The 20,375-nt window shown below is 41.3% G+C and overlaps 1 protein-coding gene across 16 annotated transcripts in view; it reads right to left on the bottom strand.

Annotated features, from left to right (window-relative positions):
• The window catches only part of LOC136124322 (transducin-like enhancer protein 1), an 88,294-nt gene that overhangs the window by 34,089 nt on the left and 33,830 nt on the right, over nucleotides 1-20,375 (bottom strand). For 6 of the 16 annotated variants that reach the window (XM_065878937.1, XM_065878942.1, XM_065878941.1 and 3 more), the window contains one exon: nucleotides 10,783-10,984. In XM_065878937.1, the coding sequence (XP_065735009.1) occupies nucleotides 10,783-10,984 (202 nt within the window). Of the gene's footprint in view, nucleotides 1-10,026; nucleotides 10,044-10,766; nucleotides 10,988-13,346; nucleotides 13,351-16,578; nucleotides 16,607-20,375 lie in introns of all 16 variants that reach the window. The other 10 variants (XM_065878935.1, XM_065878929.1, XM_065878927.1 and 7 more) reach the window with 4 other exon arrangements.

Below are 20,375 nucleotides of genomic sequence, written 5' to 3' on the forward strand. Positions count from 1 at the left end.
CCTTCTGCGTCTACGTATCAGAAATTAAATTCCTGTCTGAGCAGCTTAAGTGAGGCCTATCATCTGAATGCGTTTTGCAAAGCTCTGAAAGTTCTTCTAAATTTAGATGGGGCTGATAATTAGCACCCTTGCTTATCTGAAGATTGGCTCCATTCAGATGGAAGATTGAGACAAGTTACAAAACGAAATGTCTCATCATACCTTTGATGCTGTAAAACTGATTCAAAACAAGGCAGCAAAGAGTATGGGCGGCAGAGGCCTGGGAGAGCCACAGTCCAGAGTCAGGGGGTGCCTGGCTCACGCTGCAGCCCCAACAAAGACGAACCACTTTCTTTTACCCTTGTTCCCATGAAACTTGCTTGCTGTGTGTAATTGTCCCTGACATCCTCCAGCCCTGACACTGCTTTCATTGTTGTTCTTGACTTAAGCAAACAGTTCCAGCCTAATGGACTTCATTTGCTGTTGGCAACAAAAACAGTCTTGCTTAACTACTGCCTAGGTGACCCTAATCCTCTTGGCTACCTCACTTGCTCCCCAGAAACCCAAAAGTAACTACATGGGTAGTAATGGACGTCTCCTAATACCATCAAGTCGTCTTCCCTCATGCTGCGTTTTGTTCTCACGTACCGTCTTATGTTCCTCAGGGCTCAGAAGTGGAATACAGTCATTTTCACGGTTGTTCTGAGCCACTTTACACATATTTTGAAAATGCGTACTGACTGAATATCCTTTGGATCCTTCAAAATTTAGGGTTTTACCTTGATTTGTTAGATTTGAACAAGGAGAAGACAGACTCAAATTTAACGTTAAAATTTAATATTTAATCAACATTTAAATGTTGATTAAAAGCCTGTTTGTGAAAGAATAAAACTGAGGTTGCTTCGCGTTAAGTTACTGAAAAAGTCATGCATTCTAAACACTGAAGATAATTAGGACCAAAGTTCTCAAGACGCCAAAGCAACCTTAACACATATCCATCCTCTTCACCCTCCTCAATTTATCTAGAGGATGTTCAGAGGGGAAGGCAATTTGCCTAAAGTCAAGAAGCACCACCCATTAAGTCAACTTGCCTGTGCTCCCGGAAGAAGTGATTTTTAAACTCAGTTTATATACATCAAATACTTGGACCCAAATACTTGACCCCCAAATACTTCTCATTTAAAAGTCACACTGGCTCTTTAACCTATCGAGCTTAATATTCTAATGTGACATAATAATGCCTACTGCATGCTATCTCTGATTCCCCCCACCTCCTAATCACAGACACATCTTGATTTACTTGGTTAGAGGCCCACCATAACAAAATTGTGAACATTTAAAAACAAAGAACATTTTACAGCCTACTTTTAAATAACCTGAAAACAGTCCCGAGTTCCTGGCTTTCCACTCATGAATCCTGCCATTTACAACCCAAGATGTACACTAACAAAGACCCCAGCAGAGAGCAACAAAGCAGCCCAGGTACTCACAGCACTGGCTTCATGCCACATCAACCACCAAGAATAGTGGTTCCACAGACCTATTTGCTGCTGCAGCCTTCTCTTCCCAGAGTCCATATCTTGAAAGATATGTATCGACCAAACAGCATTCATCAAGTAAAATTCCCCTTTCAAATTTTTATTTGCCAGAGTTTTTTAATCAACATGAGAATTAGTGTTACCACACTGACTGCTATACTCTAATTCTAGCCAAGAAACTTGATGTTTTATTTCACCTTGCAGCTGGTAAAATTTAATCATCTCCCAGACTTTTTCAAACACTGTAATTATTGGGCAGACTTCTACAAATGTTCTGAGAACTGGGATTTCCAGACTGTATATAAGTTTTCCTTTGTTTAAAAATTTTCTTCAGAACCAAACAAAATCATCTTATTTACCTTATGTCTTCTACAAGAACTCAAAGTAGAAGTCTCATACAGCCCATGGGGGATATTACAAACCTGAGCATATCAAGATCTAAAAGCCCATTATGTCTTCAAAACAAGCTAAAATTTGAAAACCATGATGATTTTCTGCACCTAACAAGTTGCACACATTGACGGGAACAGAGCCAAGTAAAACGATAAAGGGAGAGGCAGACCAGACAAGTCTCTGAAGAAAACAAAAGAGCCCTCTGAAATGTTCAGTACCAGAGACAGAGTGTCCAACAGACCTGTTAGCCCAACAGGCATGCTTTTCTCTCCATTTATATATATGAGACTACACATGAAATGACTTGATGAGGTGTAAGAACAGAGAAAACATTATGAACCACAAGAAGGGACCCATCCCTCTTAAAATCTGAAATATCTGAGAACCTAAAACCTCAGTGGGCAACTGCACTGACAACAGACAAATTGTTCACTGTGGTTACCCTGTGCTTCCTGAGGGTCACTTCCTGCACTAACAGTGATGTGATGGTTAAGAACAGGTACAAGGGGCTTCCCTGGTGACGCAGTGGTTGAGAGTCTGCCTGCCAATGCGGGGGACACGGGTTCGGGCCCTGGTCTGGGTGGGTCCCACATGCCGCAGAGCTGCTGGGCCTGCGCGTCTGGAGCCTGTGCTCCGTGGCAGGAGGGGCCGCGATGGTGAGGGGCCCGCGCACCGCGACGGGGGGTTGCCCCCGCTCGCCGCAGCTGGGGGGAGCCCTCGCACAGAGGCGGGGACCCAACACAGCCAAAAATAAATAAATAAATTTATATATTAAAAAAAAAAAGAACAGGTACAAGAGTGAGCAGAAAAGCTGCTCAGAAGGGAAAAGAAAAAGTAGGAGGTCTTCCAATATTACAACTGGTGTGCGTTCCTTGAGTGGCCAGATCCAGAGCACCATTTCCCAAATAGGTGAACCATGTTTTATAAAAACACACACCAGAACCGTTCCCTGCTGAGTGGGCACATGTTAACTAGAGAGTTGGTGGCAATGTGAACCCAGTGAGTAGAAGTGGACAGTGTATTCTCTTAAAGTAAAAATAAACATGCAAATACACAAGTACGGAACCATACCTTCATATAAGAACTTACCATGTAAGTAGAAGAGTCTTTTGAACTTCAAAGAGCATTCGGTCGAATCAGAAGAAAATGTCAAGAGTTGGACTCTGTACCACCTTTATTCTGACCATTCTAGACAATCATGTTTCTATTTCATGCTCTGAACACCCACCCCCTCAAGACCAAGGTAAAGAGACTCAGCTGCTTTAATATGAATTTAAAAAAAGTCTTTAAAGTCTTGTTCCAAGAATTTTACTTTTCTTTGGCAATTTAACAGGAATGGTTGTTCATGTATACAGAGGTATCTTGGAAGGTAAACTCCAGAATATATAAAAGAAAGCATGTTTACATTGTCAGTGTGGCCAAAACCCTTTATAAGAGTATTCATGTATCCTTCATCTATCCTGAGACCTCAAAGCAATTCTTCTGCCAGCCAAGTCTAAACCTTGAAGCCACCAGCAGCAAATGTGAAAGGAAAACCCGTTCATGGAGACAGCAAAAGTGAGACAGGTTTCCCTAATGTGAAAATAATACACATTATTCAAATGGATTTCTTTAGCTGCCATGCTAATTCCCCTTGGGAACGGTGTCCTCCTCACAGGAAAAGTGTCTGTGTCAGAGGTACAGATTGGAAACTCATGACACCTCATTTATCCTCAGTTACACTAAGGCAGTGGGAACCTAATTTGCTAGCACACTCTACACTGACAATTAACTTCTCAGTGAACATTAAAACAATGAGGTAAGGACGCACCCCATCACATCTGTGCGCCTTCTCATCCACACCTGGTACCAATTAAGCCATCACCCTGTGTGGTACTTCGTGCTGCAGTCCAGTTGGTCATTGAAGTATTCTGTGTGACAAATGCATTTTTAACCTATAAGATTAACGATCCCCACTTGTCAACAGTGAAGAGTGGAAGCAAGTGGAGACGTGTGGAAATCACATCTTGGAAGACTGGCTGTGAAGCAGGCCTAAAGGGTACATGTTTATTTTTCATATTGTTTAAAGGCAAAATATGTGAAAAAAACAGGGTGTTCTTGCACCTCGATCTAAGAATTTGGCACTGTCGGGCGCAGACGGGCAACTCAGGAGGATACTCAGAATAAAACGGAGCCACAGACATACACACCCAGTGAGTATTTGGGCTGGAAGAAGTACTAAACCACAAAATGCCTTCGGCATCAACTCTGTACACCCACAGCTTGCCCTTCCACCGTCCTTCTCCAGGTAAAACAAAATAAAACCAATAAAAAACTCTGGAGCTCATAACAAATATAACTTTAAAAATAATCTTTAAATGACCTCGTAACACCTTCATTCCCCTAATCAGGACCGTGGTCACAGCCAAAATCAAATTTGTATTTCAAACCTTTTCTAGAAGCATGTTTTCGAAGTGCTCTTCATTCTCCAGCCCCTGATGAGATGCTTCTACTGCAAGAAAAGGTCCTGAAACTAGAAAGCACTGGGTCAGGACTTGACTGTGGTATCTGGATATCTGACGCCACTTAACCCATCTCTCCTCATCAGAAAGACTGAGACACAAAGTTTATTGCTTACTGTGTTCTAGAGGGAATACTGAAGATGATGATCAGGCCAAAAGGAAAATAAAAGTTTACAAAATCTGCTCCAAAGGGTGGGCATTAAGGTTTCTAATTACAGAACACAAAATGAAGCCTAAAAAAGTTTGTGGAGGGAGAAAATAGCCTCTACCTGCTTTCTGTTTGTTTAAAGATGCCCTATCCTCACAGAGATCTCAGGGAGGTAAGACCTGAACATTCTCTGGTCACGCACAGGTCCTGACATCCGCCTGGCAAGCTCCGGCCCCACAGCGAGCAGACACCTCACCTGGCACAGGAACACGCCACTCCCGACAAGCAAGAAGCTGCCAGTGCTTTCCTTCCTTCAGGGGGTCACCCTTCTCGTGGCAGTGATGCTGGTTTTCCCAGAAGATCTATGTTTTTAAGCACAGAGTTTTAAATTCTGCCAAAAGAAAAATCTACTGAGGCAACCGCTTAAGAAAACTTAATGTTTTCTGCTGTGCCTTAATATTGAGATTTCAGGTGATTCATTTCAGTTTTATCCTTTATCTCCAGGCAATTCCTTGACATAAGTCAGGTCAACAACATTTAGGCGAAAACACCTCCTCCTGGTCCCTGTTTACCTTTGATGAATTCGAGCATCACGAGACTGATCAAATTCCTAAGAGGCTGGGATGGGTTTTGTGATGCTGACACACTAAGAATCATTAGGAATGGTCACCGGTCATGTGAGCCCTCATCTCCACAACAGCCTCACACATTTTTTAAAAAGGAAACCACAAGTAACTACGTTGACGGTGACTAACGACGCATTTACTGTTGTCTGGCTACCCTGCAGGTAGAGTCAGGGAAGACTTTCCTAAAGGCTTGCTACGGTATGTCTGATGACTTCCCATTTGTGGTCCCTAAACCCTCACCCTGCAGACAGCCACCATCACCACTTTATAGAAGGATGAGAAATCTTGCCTGTGCAGCCAGAACTCCACTGGGGTCTGCCTTTGTCCAAAACCCATGTTCTTTCTATCACTTGTCCCCTTTCCCCCCACACCCACAGTACCGCGGTCCTAAAGAGCCACTGGGAGACGCTGTGACATTCAAAAAAATAAAATTTCAGAAACAGGCCAAGAGTGAAGTATTCCCCAAAGCAAGCCTCACACCTTATTTCCTCCTTGCTCTCTATATTGCTGAGGGTCGTCTTAGAAAAGAGTGAAGTGATGGGTGGTCCGTAACTAGGATCTGGTCCTACCTCTGCCAATCAACTAGTGAAGTACAACAGCTAGAGAAGAAAAAGATACAGACACCTCCTTACATTAAATAAAGTGATGGCTGTCATAACTACTTTTAAATAAGTTCTAAATGTGAACGTAATTTTAGAAATGTTATAGGAATGGCAACAGGGTCCCTCAGAAAGACATGATCTAAATCTCCACCTCTGTTAATTAACTATATGACCAAAGACACTCAACCTCCTTATTTTGGTGTCTTATTGAGAAAATGATGGTGACGCACCATTTTGACCTCTGAAGTAGATGAAAAGTGCTTAGACTTTTCTGGGCCAGGAACCCCTTTGGAGAATTTAATGAATGTTATGATCTCTCCTCAGCATTATGTAAGAGCACTGACCCACTCTGCATATAATTTTAGAGGGGTCCCAGGACCTTCTGAAGTCCACTAGGAACCTGCCTTAAGTCTACAGATCGTCCCTGTCCTGAGTCTCTCCCACACAGCCCCCTCAAGTCTCCTCCCTCTTCCAAATGTTCCAAATAGCGATCACATGAGTTAGATATTTCAGTGCTTTTCGTTCAACACATAATTTGACTTTGACATTAAAAGATATCACTGCAAAATGGCAGCAAGTATACGCAGTGCCTCAGCCAGTGCCTGGCACATAGTAAGTGGTCAATAAATATGCTAAATGAATGAGTATTTAAACATCCTTTCTACCATTTTTCTTAAAAAGCCATACAACTCCTTGTCAATTCTCTAACTCCAGGTCTTTCAAGTAGACCTATTTAAAGTGCATTCCCTTCAGCCAAAATTTAGTGCAATTCATCTTTAAATTAATTGGGATATCTAAAGTTCTTATTACTCCTGAAGAAATAAAGGCTTTTGTTAGGTCATTTTTTTGCTCAGTAGTAGCGCTCTGGTAAACAGGCTTATGTTAAAAAAAAAAAAAGGTTTGCGAATTAGAAAACAGCCGAACAGCAACATACACCTCGCAAAAGTTACTAGCTTTAGCATTCATCTCTTTCAGAAACAAGAAACTTAAATATCGTGTCCGTATTTTCTCTCTGTTCTTAGCACCTTTATTTCCTGGGTTTTATGTTAAACAGGTTACATTAAGGTTCATTTGTTTTCCTACCATAAAACCTTAAACCAGCAAATGGGATAATCTGTCACTAAAAATAAACATACACTATCTATGAGCCAGTTTTAGACCCACAGATAACAATCCACACACACTCACATTCCCTCCGACATAAATTCCTGGTTTTTGCACTTGATATAAAAAATATGTTTGTTCAACACAGAAAGAAGGGCAGGAAAAAAAAACAAGACTATATGCCAGCCTAGAATTTTTTAGAACTCCTTGGTCTTCTTTATGGCAGAGGTTCTCAGAGTTTGGTCTAAGGACCCTGAGGGTGTCTCTCTGTGGGCAGATTTCTTCCAATACTTAAACCAAAACAATGTATGGCAACAAAGAGAATGCAGAAGCCGAGGAGAATTCAACTGCCCACTTTTAGGCCAGGCATTAAAGACATCTGCAAATGTGCAAAAAAAAACTAAACTACTCTTCCCACTCCAATTTTTTATTTTGGGAAATAGTTATTTTTCATTAAAAATGTTATTTATGCTAACACAAGTAGCTCTTTATCTGTTTAAGTGATTTTAAAATGTTTTATTTCTAACCCAGAAAATTTTCAAAATATATGACACACATAAACAAAAGTTCTCTGGGGTCATCAGTTACTTTAAGGGTAAAAGATTCTGAGACCATAAGGTTTGAAAATCGCTGCCCTATAGCCACTGCTCTTAACCCCTTGATGAGCGAACAAACAAAACAGCAGTACAGAGCAATGAACTGACTTTATCTGCCAAGTAAAATTCAACTTCATAATTCAAACCACTTTATTAAACAGATAAGTACTATAATATTTTAGGAGCTAATAGTACACATCATCTCATTACCTACTGAGTCTCATATTTAATTTTACACAAAGTTTGAAGAGAGCTAGTTAATTTTATGTAACTGCAGCAAAATCCCACTTATATGGACAGTGAACAATTTAATTCCTCTCTACAGACTGAATTAAATTTTTAGATTAAAAATGAGTGTAGTTTCTCCATTTTATATTATCATTACCATGAGTTTTCTGTAATAATTACACAGGAAACTCAGCATATATACTTATTCTGGAAATACTCTTTGAAATTATTATTAAGACTTGACAAAAATTTGGTGTGAAAAAGGAGACATGCAAATAACACATTAAGTAACCATGTATTTTATATTATTTTATAGATTAGTTTATGCAATGTATCTACCACATTTGGACTTAAAAGTTCAGATTGCTAACTCAACACGGACTTTACAAACTACACTAACTGGACTTGAAAACAATCCACAGCTGCCTGAAATTCAAGAACGATTTAGTACTTCTTTAAGGGTACAACTCATTAACCTTCGTCCACCTCACCCTCACTTCCCCAATCAAGTTCTTGATTACATCTTCCAGCCAAAATTACACACAGATTATTAGACATACTCAGAAATACAGTCATACCGAGTTATGCAAAAATGCCTCTACGAGCTTAAGTGTGCAAATTCTACTCTTTCCTGCCACCGGCATTTCAGAGAGGCATACACCATGGTATCCCTTCCACAACTGTCTAGAACTCTTGCTAAAACTTTCTGCAGCCTTGTATCTTCTAGTATTTTTGTTGCTTTCCCTTGGTTCTTTGAGAAAGGGCTTGTGATACATGTACCTACATATCCCTACACATCCCTCACTACAGATATATTTCCTATATTACCTTACATATAGTAAGCATTCAATAAATATACGGTGACTTAAGGTGGAACAGTAGTACTGATAACATAAAGTGGAAATAAAGTCTCAAACCTAGAATAAATTCAATAGATTAAAACATGCAGCAGACTAATGCATGTGGGCATTCCCAGCACCATCTCCTGCCATCTCTATTCTCTGGCCCAGGATTAGGGTTTTTAATTTGATACTCTATTGAATGAACATGGCAGAAAAGATGACAATCTACAGGGACACTGAAACAGCAAAATAGAAAGGTCACCTCCATAAATCAGTTTACTTAGGTCCATACTTTCGGAGTAGGTAATTTTATTCCCTAGATCTAAGTTTTTTCTCCCCTCTTTTCTCCTCCCAACATTTTCCAAAGAAAACTTACAGGACAAGAATTTCACAACTACCTACCTCATCCTTTCACCATTATCCATTCCACCAATACATCCTGACACATGAAGTAAACAAAGCTCTGTCCCGAAGAGAATTTTAAAAATAGCTACCGTTCTACACAGAAGGTGTGTGTGGAGGGGTGCCTAAACTTTTCAAACTGAAAAAGTTTACATATCATCCCCCCAAACATAAGAAAGTATCAGAGTGATTTAAAAGTTCAGTATCCTATTTTTTAACAATATTTAGATTGAAGATGATCAAAATACTGCCATGTTCAGAAAGAAGGAAGGAAGGAAGGAAAGGGGCAAAAACTGGAGGTTATCTGAGCTGAAAAGGGGCCAATTTCTCATTCTGTTTGTTCCACAACATGTAAGAGACGCATTTTAGAGACAGGCCTCCCCACAAGCAACCAACCGGCAGATATGTGTACAGACCAAACGTGCTTTATGTAAAATGAGTAAGATTTAGGCTGGTGAAAAAAAATAAACTCGATAAGCACAGAGCCCCGTGCACTGAATTTCCTTGGTTTTGAGAGCTTACTCAGATATTCAGTTCTTTGGACTAAAATAAAGTTAAGTTCAAGTTCACACTCCAAGGACAATTATGAAAAGAAAACTAGATATGGAAACCTAGAAACTAAGATGCATTTGCAGAGGATAATGAATGGTTTAGGTAGAAATAACACAATGCTAACTAATTTCACATATGGATGGTGACCTCTTGCCTGCAGAACTGACTTAAGATAAAAATGAATACTCTCTTAAACTACAGGTAAACCTGGACTCGAAGTGCAATGATAAACATATTTTTTAAATGGGTCTGGGGCACATAGGGATCAAAGTGTATTTTCAAGTGAGTAATCATAGCAAACAGCTTTGCCTCCCTCTCACCTGATGGAAGTTTTATATAAAAGACAAAGGGTAGGGGGAAACAGTCATATTTTTTTTAAAAAAGAAAGAAAAACAACAGGTCGCTGAGAGAGAGTAGAATATACGTGTCTGTGCCTGTGCTTAAAGAAAGGCGGCTGAGGGTGCACTGCAGGGGGGGAGAACGCGTTTATGTGCAGCAGGCGTCAGGGTACTTACTGTGCCCGGTTCTCTGTCTGCTCCCGAGGTTACCAAGAAACGCACAGACATGCCCGTTCAGACACAGAGGCAAGAACAGAAATAAAAAAAAGGGGGGAATAATTAGAACACAAGCCCCAAACAGTTTTAAAATGGCTTTTATTTATATAAGTCATTGCACATTCCTAATACAGTGATTTCCTGAAAATTACAGTATTTTGTAAACATAAGATTTACAGTTTAACCATACACAAAAGCCTATTTTTTAAAAATTTCTTGACAGAATAAATTACTTTTTTTCAAAAATTAGTCAAGTGCAATTTTGCCCAATATTTAATGCATACTAGAATTAAAGCCTATGAAACTAAGTAGTAACAGATGCAATTATCAAACCTTTCATTTGAACACATTCACTTTCAAATTTAACTTCTTATTTCGCCCCATTTAACAACATTACTTTCTTTGAAAATTACCCAATTAAGCAGTTAACAGTTTTCCATAATATGGTACAGGCCACTGGCATTAATGAGGCAGTTGCCAAGATGTCAAGATGCCTGCCATCTAAAGAGATGGAGAAATCTACAGATGCCCACGTTAAACCCTGAAAACCTCCAGGGTGAACTGTGTTTCAGTGGCCAGGCTGTGCGACAGACAGTTCCTCTTAGCTCATTGTTTGCTCTCTGAATGGGTTGGGGCTTTCTTTAGCGGTGCACAAACTTTGCAGCACTAGTAAGAGTGTTAGGGCAAGGTCCTAATCTGGCTTGCCCGGCCTCTCACCTCTGTGGTGCTCTGCATCGTGGTGCTTCTTGTCATCTTTAATTGCCAAGTGAGACTGGCCACTCAGAGCACTAGACAGCGCCAGGAGGCCGGCACTGCCGCCGAGGGGCGGGATTCCAGGAGGCTGAAGTCCCGAAGGGTGAGGGGTGAGGGGCACTGGAGGTCCATGGCCGTGAGAAAGATGCTGAGCTTGCAACTGCTGCTGCTGTTGGTGGTGGTGGTGAAAGAGGAAGAGGAGGAGGGAGAGAGAGGGGGGTGGTGGCAGTGGTGGCGGCAACCAGGGAGACAGCAGACATGACAGGAGAGGATGGAGGAGACAGAACAGGAGGTTACACACACACACACACACACACACACACACACACACACACACACAGAGGAAGGGAGCAAGGAGAGAGACAGGGAGGAAAGAGAGAAAAAAATGTGGTTAGCACTTTCAGTCCATCAAAAGCTTTCATCTGCTCAGTTACCTGATATCATATAATCTTCCCAAAACATAATCCTCAGATTGACACTGTCACTTTCTGGCCTAACTCTCACCCCCTGAAAGTGTAGCTACTGATTATTAGCAAACTTGGATAAGTTAGTAAGCCCTCACACGGTGGTTAGTTCCATCTCTAAGCGCCTCCAAGGATCAAATCCAGTGCATCATTGAATCCAAGATGCCACAGATTTCAGACTCATTCTGACTTCAGAAAGGTTAAAATAGGGGAGGTGCAGATATGCAACCTAAAATACAGAAACTATATTCTCAACTAGTCACCAGTTACTAGGTGACTCCATTGCACCCCAGCATTCTTGCATTAACTTACCACAACGTTAGGATGAGACAAAACCAAACATTATCTTTAGTTAACAGAACTTAGAAAGCAGGAAGAACTAGCATCTCTCATGTACTTGTGTGCCCTTAGCTCATCAAGCCCTCACAGAATGGAGGAAGTATTGATATTCCCATTTCACAGATGGGGCTCAAGGCATTGAGTTTCTCCCACCAGGTGGCAGGGAAGTGAAGTCAACGTAGGAAGGACCCTCATGGCTGTGCTCTAGTCATGGTACCACCACATACAGAGGGAACCCTCAGGGAGCCACGCACGTGACAAATGGAAGGAACCTTAGAGACAAAACTTTGTTTATCCCTTCCTTTCTCCTGAGCCCCATGCCCCAAACCCATCCCCCTCCCATGTCACAGAGGAAAACACCAAGACTCAGGCCAAGAACCTTGCTGAGGAAAGCACTCACACCAGCTGTGCGGGACTCCAACCATGATGACCAAGTCCCCATTCCCAAATGCCTTCGCCTCTATCACTTAACCCATTCCAGAAGTTAGAAACCTGTTCACATTAGAGTATCACTGCTCTCATATATTATATTTAAGATTTGTTGCAGGAAACGAAAAAGTATCCAAGCAATGGCCCTTGCACCATAAATCTGGCCACATTTCAGCTGTCCAACATAAAACTCGTTTTTTGATGAGACAGGAAAAACGATTAAAGCTCAATTTCTAAGGTGTGATGTTAGGAAATTCTTAAGATTCTGATTTGTGCTCACTTCCCTGGGACTCAATTACTCGTTTTATTTATTACACCCTTGCACGTACTGAATATATTAGATCTTCACACCAGATCTTCAGCAATTTCCACCCTGACCACACATCTTTGACTGAATCCTAAACATTATGCTTCCGGCACTCAAGAGCAAGAGAAAGCAGCATCTAAAAGGCAGAAATCAGCATCTAGAGTCATTTTACAGTAAATTTTCAACCACTCCTAGTATCTTTTAAAAAATCTTTAGGCGCCAACCTTCTCTTTAAACCTCCACTCTTTCCAAAGAGAGCACAGTTCTAATGCGAGGGAAATTGGAAAAGGGGTGAGGTCAGAGCAGGCAGCATTAATAGTATTCTTGGAAAGTATTTATAAACTACTCATTCACCATTTGAGATCATAATAACAACTTCTTTATGCATAAAATCACCTTCCTGTCATCCCAAAGACACTAATTCTTGCTCCGTCACCTTTTAAGAGCTTGGCAGTAGCAGGACATAAAACTGAAGGAGCTGGCAGCAGCATCACGGTCCACTAGGCGTGCTCATTAGCACTTAATTAGGAACTAGACACCTGCCATAAGAAATGTGCTCGGAGAAAGATGAGGAACAGGTCTGCCCTACCAGCGATTACTATCATTACTCAGACTAAAAGCAATGTCCGGCTTCTTGGGGGGAAAGGCAGTGATGCATACACAAGCGGGTACGGTGGGGTAATTAAGCACTGCACTGATTAAAGAAGATGAGAGAGGCTAAGCACAGGGGAAGGAATTTAACTATAGGGTGGAGGATACCAACCCTATCACCCTTCCCTGCACCCTACCCCCAGTCCCCCTCTAACACTCCCCCCCCAAACGGAGACACCAAAACACAACTCCAGACGTGTGATTTTACGTCAGAGCAAAGGCAGTCTCAGGTGATATTTGGATATGCTAGAAGGAAGCAGATTTTCTGCCAAGCCCAAGTTGGTTTTTGGAAAGATGAACTGGAAAGCATTCTCTGATGTACTATTGAAAAGAAAGACTAAGCTTATAAAATAAAGGGGCTTTGCCACAGCTGTGAAACAGACCTGCAAAGTTAAACTCAACCTTCAGGCAAATAGCTCTCAACAGGGCTATCCAACAGCCTAATTGGCCATGAGTAAGTCCCACCTCTAGCCTGCTCTAGTTTTCCAGGCCCCTTGAAGAGACAGCTCACTGCCCATTATTAGAGGCAATTAGGTTCTTCCATCCTTAGCTTGGCGATCTTGAAAGCTCCTTCTTCCTCCTTTTTTTTAAAAAGCATAAATCCTATCACAAAATGAAAGGAGTACTAAGTAGGTAGCGACAGGATGAATCACAGCTATTGAAGATGCTGTAGACCCAAGAAATGTGGATACTGCTGCCTCACATTCTACTTCTTTATCCTACCATGCAGTGCCCCTAGATAGTATTTCCAGCTTCCTTATCTGGCCTCAGCTCGGAATACACCAGAGGGAGGAAGGGTGGGAGGGCATAATGGCTCCCATTTCACAGATGAAAGAGTGGCTTGCCATGGGGCTCACAGCCAGAACAATGATTGCAAAGCTTTTATTCCCTAGAACAGCATTTTTCCTGTGACCCCAGCAGCCCAGTCCTGTTCACAAGGGATCAGTTGCAGACCCAGTGTTCCCAAGCAAGGGGAAGGAAGAGGACAATCTCTTTCTCCACCGAGGACCCCACGTTTCTCCCTTCCCAGCTAAGGAGATACTCTTGAGGGTATGCAATACTGCACACCCAGAGACAATCCACATTCACTATTGGGCATTTACCCGGAAATAAAACCATCTTCACGACGCAGCCTCATGAGCAGTGACAGATGGGAATTTGTTCTTAGATTTATGACTCACGAGTGCCATCCCTCCAGTCCCCACTTTCCAATACCCTACATCTGAAAAAGGAAAGTATCTTTTGCTCTAGCTCTCTTCCAAGGAAGCCGATAAAGAAGAATCAAGCTGAAACAGAGATAGTTTTGGCTTCTCTCAGAAGAAGATGCTTAATAAGTAATAAGTGTTATTTCTAGGATAAAAAATTTTTTGAAATGAACAGAGGGCCCACATCCAGGAGATTGAAACAACTGACTCCAAAAGGGCAGCCCACTTGCCCCATGTGTCCTAAAGAACATTTTTTTCTCAACACGCTTACCTGGGACAGACTAGTACTCATCACCTTCACCAAAAGGAAGAAACATGAATGTTACTTAAAAATATATGCTACAAGAAAAGAGATCCTGACATTGCTATATAGACAGCAACACATCAAAAAATCCAATGGCTCTGTCAATTAGGGGAATTTAAATGAATCAGTCCTCCAAAGATCCAAACCTACCCAAATCATCGGGGAAACTGTAAAATCTTTCTCAACGTGACAGCAAGGCTGGCTGGGAAAATTCAACCTTCTACCCATTCATTAGCTTGAACTAATTAGTAAACATTTTCTTTAAGTTAATGCTTATAGATTTATACACCACAGAACACATAAGCAACACAGTTTATAAAGCTATCAGAAAAGGCATTTCTGATGAACAATGGTGGTTTGGGGTAATATGTATCAATCTAGACTGGTAGCTCTTAAACAATTTCAACACCACTTTCCCCACCCCAGGGACATTTGGCAACATCTAGAGACATTTGTGGTTGTCACAACTGGGAGGGAAAGACGAGTAGAAGTGTTGCTGGCATCTAGTAGGTAGAGGCTGGGGATGCTGTTAAACATCCTACAATGCACCGGACAGCCCCCAGCACAGAGAATTCACGAGCCCAAAACGTCAACAGTGCTGAAGGTGAGAAATTCTGGTCTCAATCTAAGCTGGAATTCTGTCCCATTACATTAGAAACCATGTTCTTATATGCCAAAGGACTTGCCAAATTGTTGCTTAAAAACCAGAAGTACTTTAAAATATTAACTTTTCACTGTCCCTTCCCCATCGAGTACCTTGTCACAGCTCAAAAAAATGAGCCTCTGCTTCCTAATGCTGACTCCACTAACAATTCAAAACAAAACAAACAAACAGAAACTTCACTTTACAAAACAATTTGGGAAAAGAGCTAAATGGGAACTTTTACATACTGTTCTGGTGCCTCAAAGGTGATTAGGGAAAGGTTTAGTTTGGGGCATAAGGAGATAACTGTACGTGTTCTTAACCCAAACAATTTAAATAGGCTGGGAAGGAGACAAGTAAAACAAATCACCAAACACAGAGTTAGTGATACTGAAAACCCTCAAGGAATAAAATAACCTCACCCATGTCAAACAACAGCCACACATTTAGAATTTTAATTCACATTTTACCCAGTGCAGACTGGGTCAATTATGTTGCTATATGAAATTGACTTTGCCATTTACATTCAGAGCCTTAATATAACTGTGCAGTGGTTTCTACATTTTTGTTTCTAAAACAGGTGTAGCACAGGGTTTATCACCACAGAGCTGCCTATACAAGTCGAAAGGACACCAGAATAAAAACGAAGGCCAACGTCCCTCTCATTCCCACTAGATGCTAATAAGTTCCTTATCACCAACCACTGAATTTCTGAAATTTAACCCACTTTATAACCTTTGGGAAAACTATGTCACACAGATCACAAACTGAACCCAACCAGAACTAAAACCATGCCCCAAAATAGCATATTTAATGCTAAAAGCGTGACAGTAAGTGGCATTTATAGCACTTGGTATTTAAACACTTTTAAAGGGGGGGGGGAGTGAAAAGTAGCATTTATTGACAGTTCTCTCCAAGTCATTCTTCCTTGATTTTCTGCTATTTCTCTGTTCTTTAAAACACTCAGTTCTTATCTTGGGAGAGTACAGAAAAAGAAAATTGGTATGCTATGATAAACAAGTGGGAAAAGTAGGGAAGAGCTATGTGGCAGGAGAAACATCAAGGACACTACTACAGGAGTTATCTGAAAACCTCCCATTATGTGGATGGCCTCTCGCGTGAAGGGGACAAGGGTGATAAACAGGCAGAAACTGCTTGCTGGGGCCAAGAATTCGCAAGCCACTTGAAGACAATAAAATAAATAAATACATAAATCCATTGAGAGGCTCCATTTCGATGCAGGAGCGCACAGAAAATGAGATGCAGAAGCAACACTGATGGCCTGTACGTAGGCAGGCACCAGGATGCAGGCCTAAAATTCTGAAAAGCATCTAAACTCGTCTTCACTGCTTCTGCATTTCAGCTAATCCGCACAGGCCAACTCATTCTGCGACACCCCCCTGATTTATTCATCCTACCTGCCCTGGGTGTCTGTTTCCGTTGTGACTTAAAAGACCTAAACAAGAATAAGTTTTTTAAAAGCCATGTTTACTTAGGTAGATCCATTTCTAAAACCATATAAGGTTTCAGTGAAAACATGCTCGCATCATCAGCCATCAGAGAAATGCAAATCAAAACCACAAGTGAGACAGCGCGTCACACCCACCAGGAGGGCTAGAATCAAAACAATGGACAATAACAAGTGTTGGAGAAGAAGCAGAGAAACTGGAATTCTCATCCACTGCTAGGGAGAATGTAAAATGGTACAGCCACTTGGCTGTTTAAGCTAAACGGAGTTACCATATGACCCAGAGTTCCATTCCTAGATATAAACACCAGATAAAAGAAAACATGTCCACACAAAAATCTGTACACAAGTGTTCACAGCAGCATTATTCGTAACAGTCAAGAGGTGGAAACAACCTAAATGACCGGCAACTGACTGGATAAACAAATGCAGCATATTGATGCAATGGAGTATCATTCATCAATAAAAAGGACTGAAGTACTTGCTACAACATCTATAGACCTTGAAAACATTATGCAAGTGAAATAAGCCAGACACAAAAGGCCACATATCATATGATTCCATTTATATGAAATGTTCAGAACAGGCAAATCCACAGAGATAGAAAGATTAGTGGTTGCCAGGGGGTTGAGGGGAGGGGGCATGGGGCCTGACTACTAATGAATATGGGTTTATTTTTGGAGTGATGAAAATGTTCAAGAATTAGATAGTAGTGATGGCCGTACAAGTCTGTGAATATACTAAAAACCACTGAGCTGTGTGTGTTTAAAAGGGTGAATGATATGGTACGTTAAGTCATCAATTTAAAAAAACTGCATAGATCTAATTTCTAAAATGAGATGCTCAACTTTCTATTCTGAAGATTTTTCTTCTTCCTCTGAAAAGAGGGAAAATGTTATAACGCCTTCTTCTAAGAAATCCAAATAAAAATCATACGAAAATATATGGGGAAATGAACAAGTAGACAATGCTTCAGTAAGTTTCCTAATAAATAAAAAGCACACTGCCCAATTCACTAGAACCCAGACACTGAAGCCAAGCTCTGCATTTGTCAGAGATACCTAGTTGTACCCTCAGTGGAAAAACAAAAACAAAAACAAAAACAAAAAAACTAGCTCGACCTAACGGAGAGGTAGGAGGCATAAAAGACTCCTCTGAGATATTGCACCATCTCTTTGGAAAATTAATAAAAGGGCTAGACTGGTGGAATTTAAGTGGCAGGTATGTCACTAAATAGGAGCTGGAAGATCCATGTTTGTTGTCATCATTTTATTTACTCCCTTTGGTAGCAGGCTATGCATTATTCTCTCAGGGTGAATTTGTTTTATAAAGAAACTTACAGCTGGGTTATTGATGGGCTTTCCAGGGATTAACTGCCTACTCATAAGAATAAGAGGCTAACCTCATCCTCTTAAACTTCCCACACTACAATCCTATAGATGTCTGACAGCTACAGCCGGAGGAAAAAAATAATCCAACATTTTTGCTAATCCTTAAACCAGTCATCTCCTGCAACAATAGGGAGTCCTTTAGGTCTACAACTCAATCTCTCAAGGACAGAAAGGCTTCTTCTGCAGACACGTCAGGAGTTTGTATTCACAGCCATCACCTACACAAATACACATAGTCAGACACCACAGACCACCCTAGACTTCTTTTATTTCATACTAAGTTGTTTTAAAGTATAGAGAATTATAAATTTGCCTATGGAACAGGAGTATACACACATGACCAAGAACTGGCGCCCCAAACCTGAGCCCCATAGGCCTTGACAGAAGTTATATTCATGGAAAGTCAGTCAGATCACATCCAAATAAATGAGAAAGGACAAACAATGCTGCTTACACTAACCCCAAATTTCCCTGAGTTCCCTGATGTTCATAGCACTGCTATGGGAAATTGTTTAAATTTTCTTATATCCAACAGTCAGCATCAAGGCTGCTGTCAGAAATCTGGCATTCTGTGGTAGGGGAACTGTTCATCTGTCCATGTCTTCTAACTCTTCTCTCCTTCCAATTCTATCACAAGGATCCCCGCCACCTCCCAGGGCCAGCAAAAGGCCTGGTGCGCCCTTTCCTCTTTACGTTGAGTAAGCAAGCCAATGATGCCCTGTCCTCACATTTTTGCTTCTCAAACCCCTCCATCTGTTCCCCTAACTTAGCTTTCCGCCCTGGTTCTGAACTTTAATAAGTTTGTTCATCAAAAGTTAAATGGCAGTGCTTTTGCACTTCTGAATCCTTATTAAAAGTCATTCAAGCACGACAACTTAATGGCAGGAGCAGAGCATCTGGCTGGGTCTAATCTCAAACACCAACATCCATGTAACCACAAGAAAAGACAAAGGAGGAGGTGACCTGCTGCTAGGAGCAATCGCCCCTTCACAGGAGCTTGGCCAACTGGGCCCAGAGATCTGCTACAGGTGCTGAGAGAGAGACCAGGCAGACAAAACCTCAGTTCAGGGTGTCAGCACCACATGCTTGTTGACGGCTGCCAGCCAAGGTCTTACCCCCACAAAAGCCATGCAAGGTAAATGGTATTATCCATTGTCCTGTAGAAGGACGCTGATAGAGGTTAACTGGCTGTACAACGTCACAAAGCTAAGAAGTGGCAGTGCCGGGACTTCCCTGGTGGTCCAGTGGTTAAGAATCCACCTTCCAATGCAGGGGACACAGGTCCAACCCCTGGTCTGGGAACTAAGATCCCACATGCCGCAGGGCAACTTAGCCCGTGTCCCACAACTACTGAGCACGCAGGCCACAACTAGACAGCCCGCGTGCCACAACTAGAGAGAAGCCCGTGCCCCGCAACGAAAGATCCCATGTGCCACAACTAAGACCCAATGCAGCCAAAAATAAAATAAATAAACATTTTTTTAAAATAAAAATAAAAAGTGGCAGTGCAAAGTCCCAACCAAGTGCATCTCATCCTAGGCCCAGGCTTTGTCCAGGTTAACACAATACAAACGGTCTTAGAAAGATGAGCATAAAACACTGAGAAGTTAGGCAGTAGGTATTTGATTAGAAATAGATACACAACTATGTAACTGTTTCAATAAAGAAAATCACACTCTGCTAATTATTCTTTTACTCTTCTACTTTTTAATCAAAATGCAACCATGTTTCTTTAGGGGGGTGGGAACACTTGGCTGAGAAGAAGCACAAGGGGACTTCCTGGGGAGGTGGGAACAATCTGTACCCAGAGAGGAATGTGGGCTACAGGGTGTGTGCCTGTGCCAGTGATCAATCCGTACACTCAGGAGCTGTGCATCTCACCTGTGAATTACACATCAATTTTCTAAAAAATCTGTGTGTGTACAGGTATGTATAGATCCATATCTATATTTATATGATTTATATTAATTATACGTGATATAAACCCAATTAAAAGATAACACTAATTATTTGGAATCCCAATCTCAACTTAAAATCAATTCTGTAGTATCAGAGCAGGTAGAAGAGAGCTCTTAGTTCCCAGCTCCCCAAATGCTACAATGAGGAGTGACCTGAAGAGCCCGTCCGTCAATTTTCCTTTCCTTCAGGTAGCCATTAGCTATCCCACAAATAAAGTGTTACGTCGGTCAATAACCTACTTCGGTTTGAGCATTTTTAATAGCATTCCAAACTAAAAAAAAAAATCTTTGAGGAATGCTGATTAAATTGTGGAGACTAATGTTTGGGGGAAAAAAAAAACACCAAGGTTCAAATACATAAGTTTCCTTCCCACAATGAACTTGTTTTCTCAAGTACA

The sequence above is a fragment of the Phocoena phocoena genome, chromosome 6, assembly GCF_963924675.1.
Source record: "Phocoena phocoena chromosome 6, mPhoPho1.1, whole genome shotgun sequence".
Classification (NCBI taxonomy): Eukaryota; Metazoa; Chordata; class Mammalia; order Artiodactyla; family Phocoenidae; genus Phocoena; species Phocoena phocoena.